The following is a 20,104-nucleotide window of genomic DNA, read 5'->3' as shown; positions in this document are numbered from 1 at the left end:
CATTTCCCGTCATCCAGTTATAAAACCATTTCCCGTCGTCCAGTTTTGGCGATTGAACAGATTTCAATTCTCTTCAGCTTGGGTGGGTGTGAGTTGCATGCTTCCTAACAGCCTGCAGAAGCTCACTGAACACCAGCGTACCCCCGACAGGGTCCCTAGCAGCAGGCATCAGCTCGCAGAGCGTCGTAAGTGAATTGTATTTAATTCCAGTAGCAGTAAAAAGTCCTCCCTCTTTTCCGGTCTCCATGGAAGGCTACACCTAGAAGGCTGAGTATGACTAGTATCCCTCAAATAATACTGATTTTAAAAATAAACCCAAGGGGACCTGTCCAAGAACCAAAGAACTCATAAAATGGGGCGTAAGAGACAGTCTCAGATTGTTTACTGAAATGACTATAGGCTGTGAATTCAGCTAAGAAAATTACTTTCTAATCTGAACAACTTGACAGCCTGTGGAATTTTTCAGCAACATTGGAGAACGCCGTGCGGGAGGCCGGCCTTTCTGCTGAGACTCTGATACATCTGCTCTCGGTTCTGTGAGAGGTTTGCAATGAGTCATTTCCGAAAAAGCAGCTTTGTTGTTGCCTCGGGGACCGCACTGAGCTGAAGCCTTTTGGGAAGCAGCGCTGGGGGACAGACCGGGGGTCCCACTGGCGCGGGTCCCAGGGTGAGCAGGGCTGGGCGCTTTCAGGGTAGTTTGCCACCAAAACCGAGCAAGGGACTGGAGGCCACGCTTTCCAGCAGAATTCCAAGGACAGCAGCTGGTGAGGGACTGCACATTCCATGGGAGCTGGGCGCCTACCATCTGGGGTCTTGAATGCAGTCCTGCCTCATCTTGGGAGCTATTTCTGGGGCCTCAGAATAATAATAATAATAACGCATACTCTTGGTGGAAGATAATGCTTGCGGTTATTAGAACATGCAGACCGAGGAGGGGCTTTGGCGTAAAGGTGGTCGTGGTGGTGGAAGGCACGTATTTAATGAAAGGATATGAGGGGGAGAAAGCTGATACTTTGCAGGATAAGGAAAACCATAAATATGCGATCAGCAGAAGAGTATTAATTAAAATGTTAGCTTTTCAGTATCAGGAAGGCAAAGCGCCCAAGCTTTAGCTTCTTGATAAAAGTCTACAGAGTTTGTGTAAGATTTTAAAGATGTGTGGGCAAGATAGAACATTCCACTGAAAGGCTTCCTCTGTTCCTTTTTCTCCGGTGCTTGGTGGGGCTGGTCAGGGTTTGAGAGTGGATGTGTTCTGTACCGGGTCAAGGACAGCACTTGGAGAACCAGCCAGGACCCACTTAACTTAGCAGCTCCCCCCCAAAACAGCGGCTGGGCACAGCAGAAATCTTGTCTTTCACTCCTGAATCCAGAGGTGGACTGGCCACGAGGAGGGGCTCCTGGCTCGCAGGCCTGGGGCTGGGGTCTGGAAGAGTCGCATCGCTAGCTGGGACTGGCCCTGCTGGGGCCTTGGGACAACTGTCTCTGTGCCACTTCTCCACAGGGCCGTCCTGGGGAGCCGACTTCTTCCCTAGTGGCTGACGGTTCGTGGAGTAAGTGTCCCAAGCAAGACTGGAAGGACTATTTGGGTAAGATCTCCATGCCTGGTAGATGTCCCTTAAAGCTGGATGGAGCAGAGGAGTCGCCTAGTGGGTGGTGACCCAGCAGGTCTTGAAAGAACAGAGAGGCCTGGGGCAGGTGGAGACGCAGTGGCATGAAGGTAGCTGAGGATGAGGGAAGGGGACAGAGATTTCTTAAGGCTTGTGAGGCTGATAATTATGGTGTCCCTGGATCAGGGCAACTCATTTATTTTCTCTGCCCCCACCTCCTCAACAACATTCTTGCCACTCACGCAGTGAATGCTCATGGAAAATAGATGGTAGTGGCCGTATGGAAAGTGTCGGAGCTTCTCTAAGATACGGGTCCCTGGAGCACAATCGGTGGGTGGAAAGCAGATGGATGGGGCAAGAATATTGTTCTCTTCCGACCAATGACAGCTGCTTAGATGTTATAAAAGTGGGCATTCTCCTCGTGGTCCTCATTTCCAAAACCACTGAAGGTTATACCTGTTTATTATGACTACTTTGTCCAAAAATGGATCCAAGGGTGACATTGATCGTTTAGATTTTGCAAGATTGGACTTAGGCTTTCAGAAATCAGGGGCACCTGAATCTAAAGATAGGCCTTATTTTGCCGTGACGCGTGGGGTGAGCATCCAGGGTACACTTCCTACAACGGTGCACCCCACCTTCGACAGAACTGTGACCCAGCAGCTGGTCTGTTCTCTCCCATCTGTTCTCTGTCAGGCTGTTGGGCACGTTAAGAACATGGGGCCAGGAGAGGGTTGCATCGTTTGTGAAATGGGAATTATACTTAGCGTTGAGGCTTCGAATGCATGAGGGGAGGGACTTCCCTTCCTTTGGGAAACGCAGTTAAACTGATGTTCAGAGCAATGGTGAGAAAGAGCTGGTTTATTTACTGTGTGGAAGACAGTAAAACACATGCAGGTGGGCAGCAGCCATGAAAAGATGCTCTCCAGCACTCATCATCAGAGAAAAGCAAATTAAAACCACGATGAGATGTCACCTCACACCAGTCAGAATGGCCATCAACAATAAATCATCAACCAACAAGTGCTGGCGAGGATGTGGAGAAAGGGGACCCTCGTGCCCTGCGCTGGGGGAAGCAGTGTGGAATTTTCTCAAAAAATAAAAATGGAACTGCTTTATGATCCAGCAATTCCACTTCCGGGAATTTATCTGAAGAATCCCCAAACACTGGTTCGAAAGAATGAAAGCACCCCTGTGTTCATTGCAGCGTTATTTATGATCGCCAAGGTCTGGAAGCGGCCCAAGCGCTCATCCGTAGACGAGGGAATAAAACAACTCTGGGGCCTTTACATATTGGAATTCAACTTGGCCATAAAAAAAAAAAAAAAAAAAGAAGAAGAAGAAGAAGAGGAAAGAAAGAAAGAAGAAAGAAAATTTACCCTTTGCAACAGCAGGGATGGACTCAGGGAGCACTATGCTCCGTGCGTTAATCCGGTCAGAGGAAGACAAGGACCATATGATCTCGCTCATGTGTGGAATCTAATGAACACGCTGAACTAACAAGGAAAGTAGAAACTGACTCGTAGACAGAGAGCAGGCTGGCAGCTGTCAGAGGGGACGGGGTTGGGGGCTCGCTGAAAAGGTGAAGGGGTTAAACAAACCGGAAACCCTCACAGACGCAGACAACGCGTGGTGATGACCAGAGGGAAGGGGGAGGGGGAGGCAGGAGAGGGGACAGGGGGTGAGTGGTGATGGGAGGGGACTGACTTCGGATGGTGCGCACACAATGCAGTGTGCAGGTGATGTGTTATCGAATCGCACCCCTGAAACCTATGTCATTTTATTAACCAGTGTCACCCCGATAAACCCAATAAAAATAAATAAGCACAAGTAATAACAACAAAACCAAAAGAGGGTAAAGTAGCCGAGGTGGGCGGTCCTTTACGTGCGGCATTAAGAGATCCTTCCCTCTGGAGCCGCAGGCTTTGGGGACACTTGTTTCGTTTTGTTTTGTTTTTTTCCTGGTTTTCTCCAGTTCTCCCTGCCCCTCTGGTCCTGCCTTTAGGAAGAGCTGTTCTCCAGAGAGAGCTGGGCATCCTTCTGTCTGAAGGCCACCAGAGCCCTAACTAACGCGGGGGCCTGCCCCCTCCGTCCTCTCTCTGAGCTCTATTTTAGCTCCTCTGTGAAGGCTGAGGCTTTCTGCAGGCTTTCAACCCTGAGGTCTTTTGCAAAACTGTAATTCTGTTTGCTCCCTGCGGGACGCATGTGGTTTCTTAAAGCACCAGTGTGATCATTTTCGGCATCCTTCCCACAGCAAACGCTTCCCCTCAACTACAGGCTCCAAAAATGGGTTCTCCGGTGCGCTTGGCACGCAGTCCTCTTCCGAGTGCCCGCGGAGGAGTGTGGCTCCCAGTGGACTTGGACCTGGCCTTGGAGTTGGCCCCTTGTGCCCAGCAGCCAGGCAGGCCCTGGGCATCGCGTGTGGCCAGCAAGCCACGCAGTGTGTTGAGTTACCATGGCACTGAACTTGACAATGGTGATGGTGGTGGTGGGCGGACCTATAAGGAAGCACTTTGGTAGTTTTTACCCATAAAGCAGCAATTTGTGGAAGACCGTTAGCAGGTAGCTGGGACTCTGAAGCTAGGTTATTTGGGTTTGAAGCCCAGCTTTTCAAGGTTTTTGTTTCCTAATTATTTTATTGTTTCTTTCTACTGTTAAATTTTTAATCTACCTGCAATTTATTTTAGTATAAGGAGTCGAAGTTGGACCTAGCTGCTTTTTTTAATGATTTTCTTTTTTTTTACTGTAGTAAAATAAAGTAGAATGTGCCATTTTAAACATTTTTGGGTCCACAATTCAGTGGCGTTAAGTAGATTCACCACTTTTTTACTTTTCAGCGGGGTGTCATAGGTCAAATTATCTTAGTTCTCTGTGTGTGTTTCTTCGTCTGCATGTGGGGATGGCCCTCGCATTAAACTTTTATGAGATTGCTGTCAGGGAAGGCACGCGGGGTACCCAGGGCAGTACGTGCCAGGAGAGGGGAGTGGCCACATGGCTTGCAGTGTCACCAGGCCCGCGTGTGCTGGTTAGGAAGCCGTCACGGGCCGGTGCCATAGGGGCCGTGCGTATCCAGGAATCCGCACAGATGGCGGCAAGGGTCGCCCGCTGAGTCGGGGACTGCAGCCCTAGAGAGTCCTCATCGCAAACACTGCGTAGCTTTGCATTATTTATTGTGTCCACTTTTGCGTGGGCCTAGCATGCCCTTTGCACTTCAGGGGAAAATTCATTTCGAAGATTTGGGTTTCCCACGGCAAAGGATTAGTAACGAAAAGGCAACACCTCATGTGTCCTGGAGTGTAAAGCGTGACGCAGGAGCCTAAGGAGGGGAGATGTCTGCCTCTATTCCATTAACACTGGCCCTGTCAGACCTTTAATAAAAAGCTCTTGCTTAAAAAAAAAAAAAAAAGCAAGCAGCAATTGGTTATTCCTGGTCCTTGGGGGAGCAAATCCTGTGATCAAAGTGAGAAGCAGAAGAGAAGTCTCCAGAGAAGAAGCATTTTGTTGACATTTCAGTATGCTAGAAATGATATGTTTAAAAAATAACATACCTGTCACCTTATCTTCTTAGATAATTTGGATCACCACATTTCTATCATAGTTTTTGGGAAGGCATAACGTGGAAGTTTCTCTTTTAGTATCAGCAATCTTTGTACGTTTTAGTTCAGCAAGAAGCGTTTAACTGGGGCTGTACGAAAAGACGCAGAAATCACCCGAAGCCAACTATTTCTGGCTTTAACATTCACGTGCCTACAATGGAACGTACTATACTCAGCCGCCATCACAAAACTGTCTTTCTTATCAGCGCTGCCCTATCTAAATGTGAACTTTAAAACTTGGAAAACCAGGCGCTTTGTAGACAGTTGACTCTTTGTTTCATATTTTTGGGCTCAGGGAAAAAAAAAGTTGCTGGCAGAAGTATTGCTGAAGGGAGTCCATCTTCTCAGTTGCCTCGGTCGCTGAGCCTGCAGGGTTTTTGTAGCTTTAGGAACTGACGGATTGTGATTGGTTCCTGAAAAGGGAGCGATCATGTTGCTGTGACACTCTGGGAGCATGTTGCCCACACGTGCTCAGGGTGTCCGTATGTCGTCCTCACTGAACCGTGTAGTAAACACGCGGGGGCCTCGTGCTGCAGAGGAAATGACGCAGGACTTCGGTCCAGGAAGTCTGGATTCCGGGGCTCACACGGCCCTTGGGCCGCGGTTTCAACAAGTTTTGATGGACAAGACAAAGGCACAGGCTGGGTGGTGGCCGCTGTTGGAAGGGCTTTTTTTTTTTTTTTTTTTTCTTTTTCCCCCAGCTCATTTTCTTTCCTCATTTTTCACATTTTTCTCGGATGGCATCATCTTTGGCCACTCCTTGTTTATATGCCAACATCTCCCAGGGCTGCAGTTTAGCCGAGACCTTTCTCACGGGCTCCAGATCCCCAATCCAGGGGACCGCAGCCTCTCTGCTTGGTGGTTCCATAGAGACCTTAAATCCCCGTGTCAAAAACGAAACGCCCCTTGTTGCTCTCCCGCCACCGTTATCCACAAAGGCTGCTTGTTTTCCTGCGTTCCTTTTGAGCAAGGAGCACGCTTCCAGGCATTCGTGCCAGCCGGGAACCTGAGATGCTCTCAGCTCTTTCTCTATTTGACTGATCAGTGTGCTCTGCCAGTTGTGCCTCAGAGGTGTTTCCCTTTCCCGTTGCCTCCTCCTCCTGAGGATGATGATGATGGTGGTGGTGGTGGTGGTGGTGCCGGTCGTGTCTGTTCCCCAATACCAACCATGCCCACCTTACTTCAGGGGCTCCTCGTTTCTCCCCTGGACGTTAGTGCCCCTCTCTTTAGCAATGGGTCCCACGGCTCCCTGCTGAGCTGCGGTCCCATGTGCCTCAGGCAGTAGCAGGTTCCTCGAAGAGCTGCCCAGCCTGCATTCTTCATCGAGGCTGCACCTGTTCGGCGGAGGGGACGACCCCCTCGGCCCGGGCAGCCTCCCAGACACCTGTCCAGAGCCTCAGCCTGCCGGGCAATGCCTCTCTGAAGCCTTTCTCAGCCTTTCAGACAGAGCTGATATTTAACCGTACTCATGAATCCAGATCTACTTGGTGGTGCTTTTGTTTTCTTACTTCTCTGCCTCTCCCGTTGGACTCTGAGTTATCTGAGGTTCTGAATGGAGTCTTCATTTCATGTCACTATATGCAGTATCTGGCATGGTATGTCTGGCTCAGAGAAGACATCCCTTGGGGTCTCCCTCCAGCATCTACGACCTACTGCTGAGCAGGCTTACATGGTGGCTTTGCTTGGCTGTCCCCAGTTAGATATGTGCTCTGGGGCCAGAGCTGCAAAATATAAGCCCATATTTATATTCTTTATTGTCTCCAGATTGAATTTACTGATAGGCAGTTACTAAGGCTGAGCACAAGCATCCTAACATAGTGAATTGTCCGCCTTTCTATCAGGTGTCTGTCTGTCTGTCCTGCAGCCATCGCGGTGACCTCGGGGACTTCCCATGGGTGTGTGGTGCCTCCTCTCTCCCTTGGGTGTGGCCCAGGGCTCTGAAACCCTTGGCGACCTTACCTACTCACGTCTTTATGCCATTTGTACTCTGGCAGCTCCCACCATTTGTATCTCCAGGCTGCGCTGCCCTGGGAGCTCCAGACTTGTGCACTTACGCTCCTTGGTGGCTTCACCTGAGTGAGGAATAGGCATCTCAGTATTAACGTGTCCGAGACGCGCTCTCCCTTGTCCCCACAACACCGGCTGAGATGACCACGTCCCTCTTCCACTTCCCGAAGCCCACACTGGAAGCCACGTTTGATGGCTCTTTTTCTCTCAAACTCACATCCTGTCCGATCATCAGATTCAGGTAGCTCTACGTTCGAAGGATAGCGCCTGAATCTGACCGCTCCTCGCGATCTTATCTTGCCTGGAGTGTGGCAGTAGCCTCCTCGTGGGTGTTCCCGCCCCTCGCAGGCTGTTCTCAATGTGCCATCTAACGGCCTTTTGAGAGGCGAGCCACACCCTGCTCAGTGCCATCAGGCTTTGCGGCAGAGAGGACCGTAGGCCACTCAGAGGGGTCCCAAGGGGATTGGGTTTAAAGAATGCTTATTATGCTTTAGAGCTTGCTCTGCTTTTCTTCTCTCTTAGTCACCTATAACAATCTGTAGCAAGGAATGTATGAAGCCTTGTACCTAATGCCAGCGTGACGTCACGATGTTTAATAGACCCTGACATAGACGGGTCACTGTGCCCTCTGTATTGATATCTGTAATCTGTAACTGTCAACTGTAATTTAGGCGCCTAAAAGCTAATTGATGATTTATGAATTTTGACTTGGTATCTCCCACGCACACCCTTCTCAGTAAAAGGCATGGAGAACGGAGGTCTTGCACTTTCTCCACTAGAGAGATTAGCCACCTTCCATTGCCCCCAGACAAAATACAGTGTCCCAGATAAATTTGTTCTGTGTGGTCATGAAACCTCTGCTGGACCGAGAATTTCCAACCGAGCCGGGGTGTGGGAGGCAGCTCCGCCTCACCAGACCATCCTTCCCCCTGAGGACTGTCTTTGAACAGCGGTCCCAGGAGGCGCCAAGGAGACGATGCCGGAGATGACCAGACACAGGGCGCGTCTCCTTAGTATTAGAACAGCAGGTTCACGGCCTTGCAGTTGGGCCGGGGGGCCAGAGTTCCATGCGGACGACACCATTGTACCCAGTTATTGAGGCATCATGATTAGTGCTGATACTGTCACTTTAAACACCCATCATAGCGTGCTTCTGCAGCTTAAAAACGACCTCCTTTGGTCTTGCTGGGACGGGGCGTACTGTGGCCTTCCAAGATGAGGCCTTTCTTCTGGCCAGAAGGGGCCCACACGTAGCAGATGAGTGTCACAGCTGTCCTGGTGGTCTGTCAGTGCTTCTGCCCGTGGCCGTGGTGGCTGGTGACTCAGGATGTCGTTGCTGTGGAGCTGGCCGCGTCCCGTCCCTCCTGAGCGCGGCTCTCCTCTTTTATACGAAAAGACCCCCGTGCTCGAGAGGTGCTGACCGCCCACGAGATTCCCGGCCCCGTTTTCTCCACCTTCCTCTGCTTATTTTTACTCCTTTGGCAACTTTATTTTAGGGATTTGCTGAGCTTGTTCTGGCCGTGGCCAAATTCACGCTGTCGTTCTGGTCGCACGGCTTTCCTGCAAACGCTCCCCTCAAGGAAGGAACGGACATGGGGTTCCGTTTGCTGCCAGGTGGGTGTGTCTGCAGGGCTGGGTGCACCCTGTCCCCAGGACAGGGTGAGGCCCCAGGGCTCAGGAGCACCGAGAAGGACCCTGTCCAAGTTGGGGTGAGTGGCAGAAACAAGACCCCAACGACACGTGCTCTTCTTTCTGGAGAAAAATATTAGGGACCCGGTCAAAGGTCACTTACTTTTACTTTTTATTTACTTATTTTTAAAAACATTTTATTTATTTATTTTTAGAGAGAGGGAGAAGGGAGGGAGAAAGAGAGGGAGGGAGACACTGATGAGCTGCCCCTTGAACACACCCTGACAGGGGACCAAATCCCAAACCCAGGCGTGTGCCCTGACCAGGCATCAGACAGGTGACTTTTTTGCTTCGAGGGATGACGCCCGACCAACTGAGCCGCACCGGTCAGGGCAGAGGTCACTTTTCATACAGAACTCTGGGGTCACATCATGCCTCCTGACCAGGCATCTGACACGTAGCCCTAATTGTTTTTGGAAGAGATACCCGCATGACCAGCTGACTTGCCCGTGTCACAGTGCCGTGCCTCGGTCAGCAGAGCTCTGGTGTCACAGCCGCTGGCTGAAGTCCTGGCCTCTGCCCCCTCGCAGGGGAACCGGGCCAAAGCCTGCGTGCCTCCGGCCTCGGAAGGCCCCAGCTTCGCGCGTCAGGGTTCGGAGTAAGGAAAGGTTTCCTGCTGGAGCAGGTGCCGGCCAGGAAGACGGGAGGCCGACCCGTGCCTCCAGGGTTTCTTGATTGCTGGACCGGGCCAAGGCTTTTAAGGGGCTGGCGGACCAGGTAGCAGAGTGCTGGGGGGCACGTTTAACTGGAGGGCCACGGAGCTTGGGCACTTATGGTAAAGGGGCGTCAACAGGGGATCTTCCTGGACAGTGGACCCCTGGCTTCTGAAACGGTTCCGATGTTCCGGTGCTGGTGCCGTCCCGGTCTTCTGGTCCCGTGTGTGCGTGGGGGACCGGGCGCCTCTTTCGTTCCAGGTGCAGCTGGAGGCCAGCACTCTCTCCTCCGTGCGTCCTTCTGCTGCGTGACCCCGGCTCCTGGTCATCTGGCCTGAAAAGCAGCTCAGCCCCTGGTCAAACAGGATAGGATCGTTTTTGAGTTGGTTCTTCGCTTACAGTCGCTCTGTGTCCTCAGGCCAGTTACCTAACCTCTCTGGGCCTTCGTGCCCACCGGGAGCTGGGAGTTATAACAGCACCCGCCTCACTAGGTTATGCCGAGGACTCAGTAAGGAACAAGCCAGGTTTGCTGCGATCATAGACAGATCATAGTATGTAAGACCCCACTCCAGATCAGACGTCGGTTGCTCGGGTTGCAGCAAAAAGTAGGGGAGGAGGAATTGAGAGGGAGAAGCTAATCGTGGAATGGTTAACCCTGGGTCGGCGCAGTTTCCTTTATCAAGTTGGGGTGCCTGCCTGGTGTCCCAATCAGACCCCTCCTGGGCTCCACCTCCTGCCCGCTGGTGCGTTTTTGTGGGGAACACTGAGAGGTTGGGTCACGACTCACCCACGTTTCCCCTCGAGTACAGCAGGGGCTATCCAGTGGGTAAGGAGTTCTGATGCTCAGGTCACACCCTAAAACCTCTGGCCGTGGATTCCAGGCTCCAGGATTTGTGGGAACCTTTCAGGTCATTCCAGCGTACCACCAAGGTTGGGAAACGCTAGGCAGATATTTTAGGTAGTAAATAGCTCCTAAGCCAATTTGTTAATGCCCCTCCCTCTCTAGGAGAGCTCCTGCTTGGATCTGTCCGCCTTCCGCCGTGGGTTTGCCTTTTCAGAGGCCGACGGACGGACAGATGTCCACCTGTGCGCACCTCGTGACCTGTTCCCTGACACTTGTCCTTAATTACATTTAAGTCCTAGATTTCTTTCTTCTTCACCTTCTTAGTTTTGATTATTATTATTATTTTTTTAGAGAGAGGGACCAGATCTTGTTTTATTTCTTTGCTTTCAACTAACAGAAGAGAATTTTGAACATTTTTTTTTTCACTGTCTGTATTTGGGTTATCTATCCACTCTGGTTTATCAGTGTGAAAACACCTTAATGCAGAGCGACTTCCCCGGCCCATCTGGACTAGATGGTTTCTGTATGAGCCTCAGGGAAGCAGGGGGCGGTGAACGTGCCCAGGGCTTTGGACCCTCCGTCCTCTCCTCCGGTAATACAGTGACCTGAGAATTAAACAATACTCAGACACAAGTAGGGAATTGTAAGTCGTGTCTTTAAAAACCCGTTTCAAGCTCTTCCGTGAAACAGTGTTTATGTAAGGTTAGCATAATTAGCACTTTAAGCTACGCTTTCTAATTACCAAGCTTCCTGTAGCCACTTCCAGCTGGTGCCCATCAGCTGCATATTGTTTTCAGGACTTTCTTTTTGAGCGTAATGCGTATACCATCCTCACCCTCTGGGACCGTGCACGGAACACTTGACTTTATTTTGATTGCGTTTTGGACAAATAATGATGCCGTGAAGATATGGATACTGTATCTTCCTAGTAATGTAGCTGCAGGGACACGTCTTGCTGGCCACTCTGTTCCATGGCCAGAGCGTGGCCTTGTGTGGCTTTAGGGCGTGTCTGCCTCTGCGTGAGTTGTGACTGTAATGGCTTATCTCTGACTTTGGACACGTCACAGGAGTTTTCCGGGCCTGGTTTCCCCCCTCCTTAGGTTGTGGTTTATATGAGGTATGGATGCAAAGCTGCAGGAGTTGTGTGTCTGGCCCGATGGAAAGGCTCCGTGAATGGGACGTTGCTTCTCCAGCTGGATTTTCCCTCTTGATTTATCCTTTTTTAAAAAGCACGATTAGAACATCTTCCCTTATTCTGGGTTAGCCTCAGTTCACCTTTCAAATATAAATGATTACCTCCTTGAAAGTGAACCTATGTGTTTTTCTTTTCTGCAGAAACCAAGTACTTAGTGTATGTTGATGAATATATTAATAATTCATCATCTGGGTAATTAACCTCAACAAATAAGAACGGAAAACCTTTGTTTTCCAGTTTTGTTTTTATTTGAACAGCCCTGCTCTAGGTAACTTTTCCTATAGGCATTGGAAGAGCCTAAGCTATGCGTACATCTTGTAATTCAGTTTCTTCCCTTTTCATGGAGAAACTGGAACATGCACCCAAGATAAGGGGGGCATGTTGCACAGGTCAATTCTCATGAACCCAGTGGACAGGGAGGCCTCTTTGTTTGCCCAGCAGAATAGTCTCGGGCCTCACAGATCCCCATTGTCCACACCTTATAACTTTATTTATAATGTATAGCCTGACTCCTTCTGATAAAAGCATTCCCGAAGCAATACATACAGAATCGCACAGTGAAAAGCCAGGACTTACATAGGGAGAGCTCAGATCAACAATTTAAAATGAAGGCTTTTCCCTCTCTGCTCTTGCGTGCCAGTTAGTTAGGCAGGGAGGGTGGGATGGAAGGAAAAAGGAGGACGTTCTCCTCAAGTCTGCAGTTTGTGGAGGGGGGTGAGTAAAATTTGCGTTTTAAGTTGTAATGAAAATACCAGACTCATATGCTAATTAGAACATTATTCCCACATCGTTTTCTAGCAACTTGTTAATAACGCTCTTAGAAAGTTTAGCTCAGAATTGAATATTAGCTTAATGTGTAAGTTCTTTTATACTTTTTTCTCCTGCCATTACATTTTCTCCACCTTTGAAAACCGAGTACTTCTAAAACTCGCATTATATGATACGATGTAGTTTCTACAATGAAATGACAAATTCATTTAAAGGATGGGCTTATATTTATTATATGTGGTTTGCATTTTATAACTTCATGATATTTAACTGCTGCTATTGATTATTATGGTAAAAAATCACTTGGGTTCTGAATGCTTTTGACAGAAAATCCTTGAATTCTGAATAGATTTTACTTATTCACAGAAACCTTAGATCTGAAGAGAATTTTTGAATTCACCCAGGTGCTTATATTCTGATTTTACCTATTCAGAAACAGAGACCTAGAAAGTTGAGTAACTTTCTCAAATATCTCAAGTGGTTGTAGATTTAGAACTGGTCTTCTGCTTTCAGATTAGAGTGGTTGCTATGATTAATTTGATGTCTGATTTCTACAAAAGTCCCATATTTTTTTGGTATAAAAAGCGTTAGTGATACAGAAACTAATAAAAACATTATTGTAAATAGTTATTGAAACATACAACTTGATAGTATAGTTCTAGTGAGGACAGGAAAGGTAAGGTTTGGAATGTAAAGTGGACTCTCGGTGGAATTTCCTTGGGACCGAACCTGACGGACGCAGGACGGAGTGGTTTTCTGGGCCGATATCCAGCATCACAGCTCATAAAGATTGCCACCACGTACAGTGGTGTTTCAGGAAGCGTGAATGCAAAAAACGTTTGGGATTTTCATCTGTTTAGGTTGTAAACAGTCCTGAAAGGAAGCTTGCCTCAATTATTTCTCTTAATTTAATATGTGGGACTCCACAGTTTGCCGGGGCCTCCTTTCTTGTAAAAGAAACAAATTTCTTTGTGTGGAGAAAGAGTAAGAATGCTGGTGGGAAGTTGTTCTATATATAAATTTGTGTTTGTTATCATATTTAACCCATGCTATATCTATATCTATATATCTATATCTATATATATCTCTATATATGAGGTCTTTCCAGAATAAGTCCAGCCATTGTTAATATAATGAGAACGGTTTGCGCGACATTGATGTGACCTGGCAGCTAAGCAGAGAGGACTGGAATGCGCATGCGTGAACAATGGCGACTTCACTGTACTAGTCAGTGAAGGCGGTAGATGCTGTTGAGTGGGCATGTGTACTGTGTGGCCATCACATTCAAAATGACTGAGCGAACAGAGCAACGAATCTGCATCAAATTTTGCATTAAGCTTGAACATTCCTCCATGGAAACTATCCGGAGGATCCAGAAGCCCACAGCTATGGGCAGCTGGTGATTGGCAGCTTCATCACGTCTCCTGCAGAGTTTTTCGGCAAAACATCAGAACACCCAGGTGACTCAGCCCCCCTACAGCCCAGATTTGGCACCTTGTGACTTCTGGCTTTTCCCAAAACTAAAATCACCTTTGAAAGAGATTTCAGATTTAGAAGTGTTCTGCTCTTTTGCGATAGTAAGTTAGGTCTCTTTTGTTGTATTGTTTTTCTAGTCTGCGTGTGTGTATGTTTGTGTGTGAAGACTCTATTTCAGTATATTAATTTCCTATTCTGTACCTCTTTACTTTTGTAATAGTTCTTCCGTTAATATTTTTGGATTTTCCAGGAAAACACTCATGTTTTCTGTAAATAATGATAATATTGTCTTTCCTTTTCAGTTTTGGTTTGTCCTTTCTTTTCCTATCCCATGTGATTGACTAATACCTCCTGAATAACAGTAAATAGTAATAGTAATAGCGGTAGTGATGTCTATCTTGACTTTAACGGTAACATTTCTAGCTGTTCATGATGTAGCAATAAATAAAAGCATATTCTCTCGCTCATGTTTATAACTTATGAAAGGAAATGTTTAACTGTTCTTTTATTAAGCAATTGCATTAAGAATGAATACAAATGCTCTAAAACTGATTTATGGTGCTGAACGGAATCGAGCATTTGAAATAGGTCGACTTCATGATACAGAAAACAACACAGTATCTATAGAGATGATCATGTATCATTTTTACTCCGTTGCTAGGGTGAGTGGTTTAAATAATCCAGAACCCTTATATTCTTAGAGCAAGTCCTACTTAGTTATAGTATGCCTGTCTTTTTATGGAGTGCTCAGTTCTGTTTGCTAATTTTTTAATTTAGGACTGAGGTCGGTACTTGGAAAGGATACTCACGTACTTCCTTTGTTAGGTCAGGGCATCAATAGTACATTTGACTGTTTACATAAGAATTTGGAAACTTGCCTTCTTTTTACTTGGTTTGAGATAGTCTAAACATTACCGGAATTATCCCTTTGGAATTTCTTAGAATTCCCCCCTGAGGTCATCTAGGCTGGCTTTTGTTTGTTTATGGATTTGTTTGTTGGAAGGCCAGTCCTGAAGGTGGCCCTTTGCCTTTTGTCTCATTATAGTACTGACCTATTTAAGTTTTCTTAACTGAGTTCCTCCTAATAAAGTGTGGGACGGTCTGTTATTGCTGAGTGGTGGCCTTTGTGATATATTCGGTGTTTCATGGGGTTTGACAATGAATCACTGCCATTCCCAGATTTAGACATGAAGGGCTAGTCTACATTTTTATGGTTGAAATGGTGATATTATAAACCTTATGTGTGTGTACTTTGCTTCGTCGGCCAAGAGAACATTCGGCCCAGAAAACCCAGTTTCACTGCAGGCCGCGTGGCAGGTGCAGCGCCGGTCCTTCTTGTACCTCGTAGGCCCTCAGTAACCCTAGTGAACCAAGTCTTTGTTTGGCATCGCTGGGGTGCTTGCTCGCAGAAGATACGAAAGTCATATTCTGAGAGACAATACATGTTATGAGTGCAAAGCTGAGTTAAACACATTAAATGCCGGGGTAAATAAATGTACTCAGATATATTCAAGGATACAGTTTTAGATACTTGTCCAGGGGAGAATAACTTTGAAATAATTGTCAGATGAAGTGAAAAATAAATGTTGATTCAGTTACCCTTCTTTCTGGCCTGAATTTACAGATTACTATAGAGAGCGGAAGCTGTTTTGGCAATATTTTCGCTTCTCCATAGAACTTGGGAGATCACAACACTGTACTCACAGCAGTGCAGGAAACGATCATGCTGATGTACGTGTAGGTTATAATGATGATCTCAAAATGTGTCGAGAAAAAACTATGATAGTTGATAAGTTTCTATTGGATCATGTTGAAGATTTATTGACAAAACATTCTTTCCTTTTCTCACAGATTTATCTAAAAACAGACTGGTTGAAGTTCCAATGGAATTGTGCCACTTCGTGTCCCTGGAAATCCTTAATCTGTATCATAATTGTATCAGAGTCATTCCTGAGGCCATCGTTAACCTGCAGATGCTGACGTACTTAAACCTGAGGTAGGTGAACTATTAAGGTTGTCATAAAATTCACATCGAAATACGCTTTGATTTCTATCAGCTCTTTTTCCCCTTTGCAGCGGCTGAGCACCCTTTGAAGTAAGTCACACAAATACCGTTTAAGAAATACATTTTCTAAGGCGTCGGTAGTGCCATGCGTATTGTTTCTGGTGCCAGACTTTACGGAACATCGGTGTGACAAGATGGTTTTGCTTTTTAAAAATCACTTACATGACATCATTGATACTTTTTGTCTTGTTGCTTGGAAAGTTGTTGGTACATTGTCTCCAGGTGTTGATAGAGATTTGGGAGGAGGAAAGCTAAAGGAAGTAAGAAAGAACATGGGGGTGAGGATACCTCCCGTGCTCTTGGGAGTGACCAGTACCGTTGGATTTGCTACCCGGTGCTCACTGAGCCTGTTCCCTTCAAGTCTCCTGAGAAAGTTCTGGAGGGGCAGTGAGCCGCTCCGGCAAGACGCGAGGTTTTGGTAGGACTTTCATGTTGAGCCTCGGTGAGCGTGGACCGGTAGAAAGAACGTACTGAAATACGGTTCTCCGGCTTCCAGGGCAAGAACAGAGAGGAGAAGTCCCAGGAACTGACGGCGCTGGGGAGGGGCCATGTGGCGCGTAGTCAGCAGGGCCTGGTGATGAAGACCTCGGTACTGGAAAGGGAGAGAGAAGTGAAGGGGCCTTGACGTCCCCAACGCTTTCAACTTTAATTTCTGTCTGGAATTGTTTAATTTCTCATGGCCTCTCTCTTTTCTCCCATTTCTGAAGGCTATTTCTATTTTGTTTCGTTTTTCCTGGCTCTGTGGACGCAAAGGGGTCACACACTAAACCTGACCCGCTCCAAGGAAAACGTAACCACACAGGATGGTCCTAAATGAAAACTTCTTAACGCAAAGCGAGTCAGGTGGGCGGTCACGTCCTAGGCCTGCACCATCCCCGTCAAAGGTCATCTTGAACTTCACTGAGCCTGGCGGTTGTGTTTTGGTATCTGCAGTAACATCCCTTTGAAATGTGGGCGCGATTTCCTTTTCCAGACCCCTCGGGGCACAACCCCGCACCCCCAGCAGCGACCACAGAACCTCTCTCTGTTACTGTTTTCTGGTTAATTGTTAGCTGTTAACTATCCTGTACTCACCTATGTGACGGAAGTGTGTTTATTGTCTTACTTTTTGTCCAGTCCCAGAGAGTTCCCCGCTTTGCTTTCGTCCACCCCCCTAATCTGTCACCAGTGGGTTTGATGTTGCTGTCGGTAGAAATCAGGCTCGTCCACGGGATCACGAGGAAAGCCCGCCGAGGACCCACGCACGGGAGGTTGTGGGGTGGAAATAGAAGTGGCCCCTGGGTTTCCAATGTCCCTCCTGCCTCCGCCTCCTCATGGGAAAGGTCCAACGGTGTATTTTCAGCAAGGCCAGAGCAAGAGCCGGCGTCCGGAGCTTCTGCCGCACACTAGAGCGGGGTCCCTGGGAGCCCGCAGGTGGCCGCTGAGCGGTCCCTGTCAGGTCAACGTGGCTGCTGTCCATGCAGCCGCTAAGGCCGCGTGACTATGGACAGAGAATACATGAGCGCATTACTGGGTGGGAGGGTGGGGGAGGGACAGAGAGCAGGAGAGAGAGAATATCTTTGTGTCCCTGGGATCATAGTATCCTGGGTTTGGGACCGGCCAGGTACCTTTTCAAAAGAACCAGCTAACTTCTCAGGCTTTCACGCGCTGCGAATGGGTTCACCCCCGAGTTAGACGGACAGGCCTCTGCGGTCCAGCACCACCGTCTGCGCCCCTCAACAATCCGGTCCCGGACAGGGGAAGGGAGGGGTGTCCATCTCCACGGCGGAACAGCGCTGTGGTCCCGTGGGCCGTGAAGCTGTAGCTTCTGGGCCAGCAAGCAGGCTCCTGCCCCCCATTTTATTACGCTCAGTGTCCAGTTCTCTTTGCTCCCCTTCCCTGGCTAAATACCGACGGTCACAACGGAACCCTGTCAGGTGTTCTCCTTTGATTCCAGTGTGTAAATCAGCTGCAGAACGGCCGTCCTCTGGAGCAGCTTCTCAGTCCGTTGAGAGTTTGGCTTCCTGGCAGTGGTCGTCATTTCGGCTCAAATAGACTCATAAAAATTCTTACAGGCTTAGACGTTTCTGATGTTGAGAGCTCACATCTCCTACTTTAATGGCCCCATATTTTAAGACACATTCTCTGGTGTTGAGTCATGACTCTTTAAAGGAATTGATAACTGAATGGAAAAATTAAGAAAAAGCATGTCTCTCACTTTTCAGAGGTATTGTATCAGGGTGTATACTATGAATGAAGGCCCTGGATGGTGTGGCTCAGTTGGTTGGAACATAGTCTCGTAAACCAAAAGGGCGCAGGTTCGATTCCCGGTCAGGACACAAGCCAGCATTGCAGGTCTGGTCCCCAGTCGGGGCGTGTACAAGAGACAGCCAGTTGACGTTTTTCTTTCACATTGATGTTTCTCTCCCTCTCTCTCTTCCTCCCTTTCTTTCTTTCTAAAATCCATACACATGTCGTCGGGTGAGGTTAAAAATAAAATGAAATTAAAAAGCGTGTACATCCTTTAAACTCTTTGAAAGCCAGGAACTATATATACACGTATAATTATTTTTGATACCTTCTATCCAATTGACTTCATGAACATGAAATAGTAATAGTAATAATAGGACAATCTTTAAAATGACCAGCAGACGATCATCCTGTTTATTCAATTATAAGGCCTTCAACTTTTGTTTGAATATTAGGTTTGAGTTATTTCTCTGGGGAGTAATTTGAGGTAAACTGTTACAGTTGCCTGAAAGATTTATTTGTGGCTAGTGAAATAGGCAGTTGTCACAGGTTTATTGTCAAATATGTAATGTTGTTGTTGGCAGCCGTCCGTCTCGAGAGACGATGGTGTAGCTTCTTAAGAGTCTATCTGCACCGCCGAGAATGGCTGTGCAGTCCGACTCGGGAGTGACACGGTATCTGTCTCCTCCCGTGTTGAATCGACATCTTGTGATGACGCTGGAGTGTCCTCTCCAGTGAAGCTGAAGCTACAGAGCCTGGGCAGGGTGATATGGAGGGTCTGCTGTTGCCCATGCAGCAGACCCCCCCTCTCTTCGCAGCTGAAGGGCCCAAGGGAAAGACGGAGTCAATACAGCTTGGCTTCAGGTGCGCCGCAGGAGTTGCCGGTGTTGACTACAACGTCAAACCGCCTTAGGGACTCCGGCTCCGGATTTTCTGTCGGGGTTTACTCCCTTAGCCTTTCCCCTGAAGAGGTATGCCGCAAGACAGCGGAGGTTTTTTGGAGTCAGAGTTTTCCTTCTCTGCAAATATGTAATAATTACTAGAAAATAGCAGGGGCATCTAATTAAACTGCCGGTCTTCTAACATGCTGAGTGATACCGTCCACACGATAGTGGCACTGGCTGTGTGAGTCCCTCCTGTCCTTGAACTACCACCCCACCCCCAGCTGCCCCCGAGATGACAGCCAGGGGTCTAGAACATGAGCGTGTGTGTGATGGTGACTTGCGTCCCCTCCACAGCAAGCCGGGTGGGGCACCGGGGGCCTTTTTGTGTCTGTTCTACCCCTCGTGAAAACGAAATCAACAGAATAAAACGTGTTTCTTCTTTGGTTGGGTGAAGAGGCTCAGTAGACCTATGTAGACGTTGGGCCTTTGGAGGAGCGGCTCAGACTCCATTTCCCCGAGAAAGATGCAAGGGACCCAGGATGCCGCAAACACGCTGCGTTGCGGAGAACTTCTGAGTCCCTCCAGTCCACTTTCTTTTTCTATGGTGGTTATAAATGAGATTCCATGTCACAGACAGCTTCCATTTGAGACAGTATCAAGTCAAAGCATGACATCATCGCTCACTTAGCTATAGTGGGGAAGTCTATGTAAATTTCAGGAAGTGAAAGAAACACTGTCAATCACCTTTGAGCACACACTTAAGGCGGACGAATCAAATACAGCACCTTCTGAAACAGCTTGAACAAACAGCCAAGTGCATCACGTTTGAGAAGTAAGTACCTGAAAACACGTTCTTTTCCGTCATACTTACAACTTTCCCTCGTGTTTCTGTGAACTAGCGGCGTATCGTTGCTGGATAGGAGTGCCGAAAAGCTGCTTTTCAAACGTTTGGATTTCATGTGTCTGTTCTTAAGATGCAACGTAGTCTTGCTATATATACACTTCCATTCTCTTTTTAAATAAGTCACACGTAGACGTTACTAATTTCGTATGTTGCAAAGTAAGAGACGCACTATAAAGTACCATGTGTT

The 20,104-nt window shown here is 47.8% G+C and overlaps 1 protein-coding gene across 3 annotated transcripts in view; it reads left to right on the top strand.

The window, feature by feature from the left end:
- Positions 1–20,104, top strand: part of LRCH1 (leucine rich repeats and calponin homology domain containing 1) — a 140,465-nt gene that overhangs the window by 47,847 nt on the left and 72,514 nt on the right. For all 3 annotated transcript variants that reach the window (XM_090258704.1, XM_090258702.1, XM_090258703.1), the window contains exon 2: positions 15,687–15,831. In XM_090258704.1, coding sequence (XP_090114830.1) covers positions 15,687–15,831 — 145 coding nt within the window. The remainder of the gene's footprint in view (positions 1–15,686; positions 15,832–20,104) is intronic.

This window comes from Furipterus horrens, unplaced genomic scaffold (genome assembly GCF_987537825.1).
Source record: "Furipterus horrens unplaced genomic scaffold, mFurHor1.1.pri manual_scaffold_12, whole genome shotgun sequence".
Taxonomy (NCBI): domain Eukaryota; kingdom Metazoa; phylum Chordata; class Mammalia; order Chiroptera; family Furipteridae; genus Furipterus; species Furipterus horrens.
Note: the sequence above shows the minus strand (reverse complement) of the source record. Positions and strands in the feature narration are given on the sequence as shown.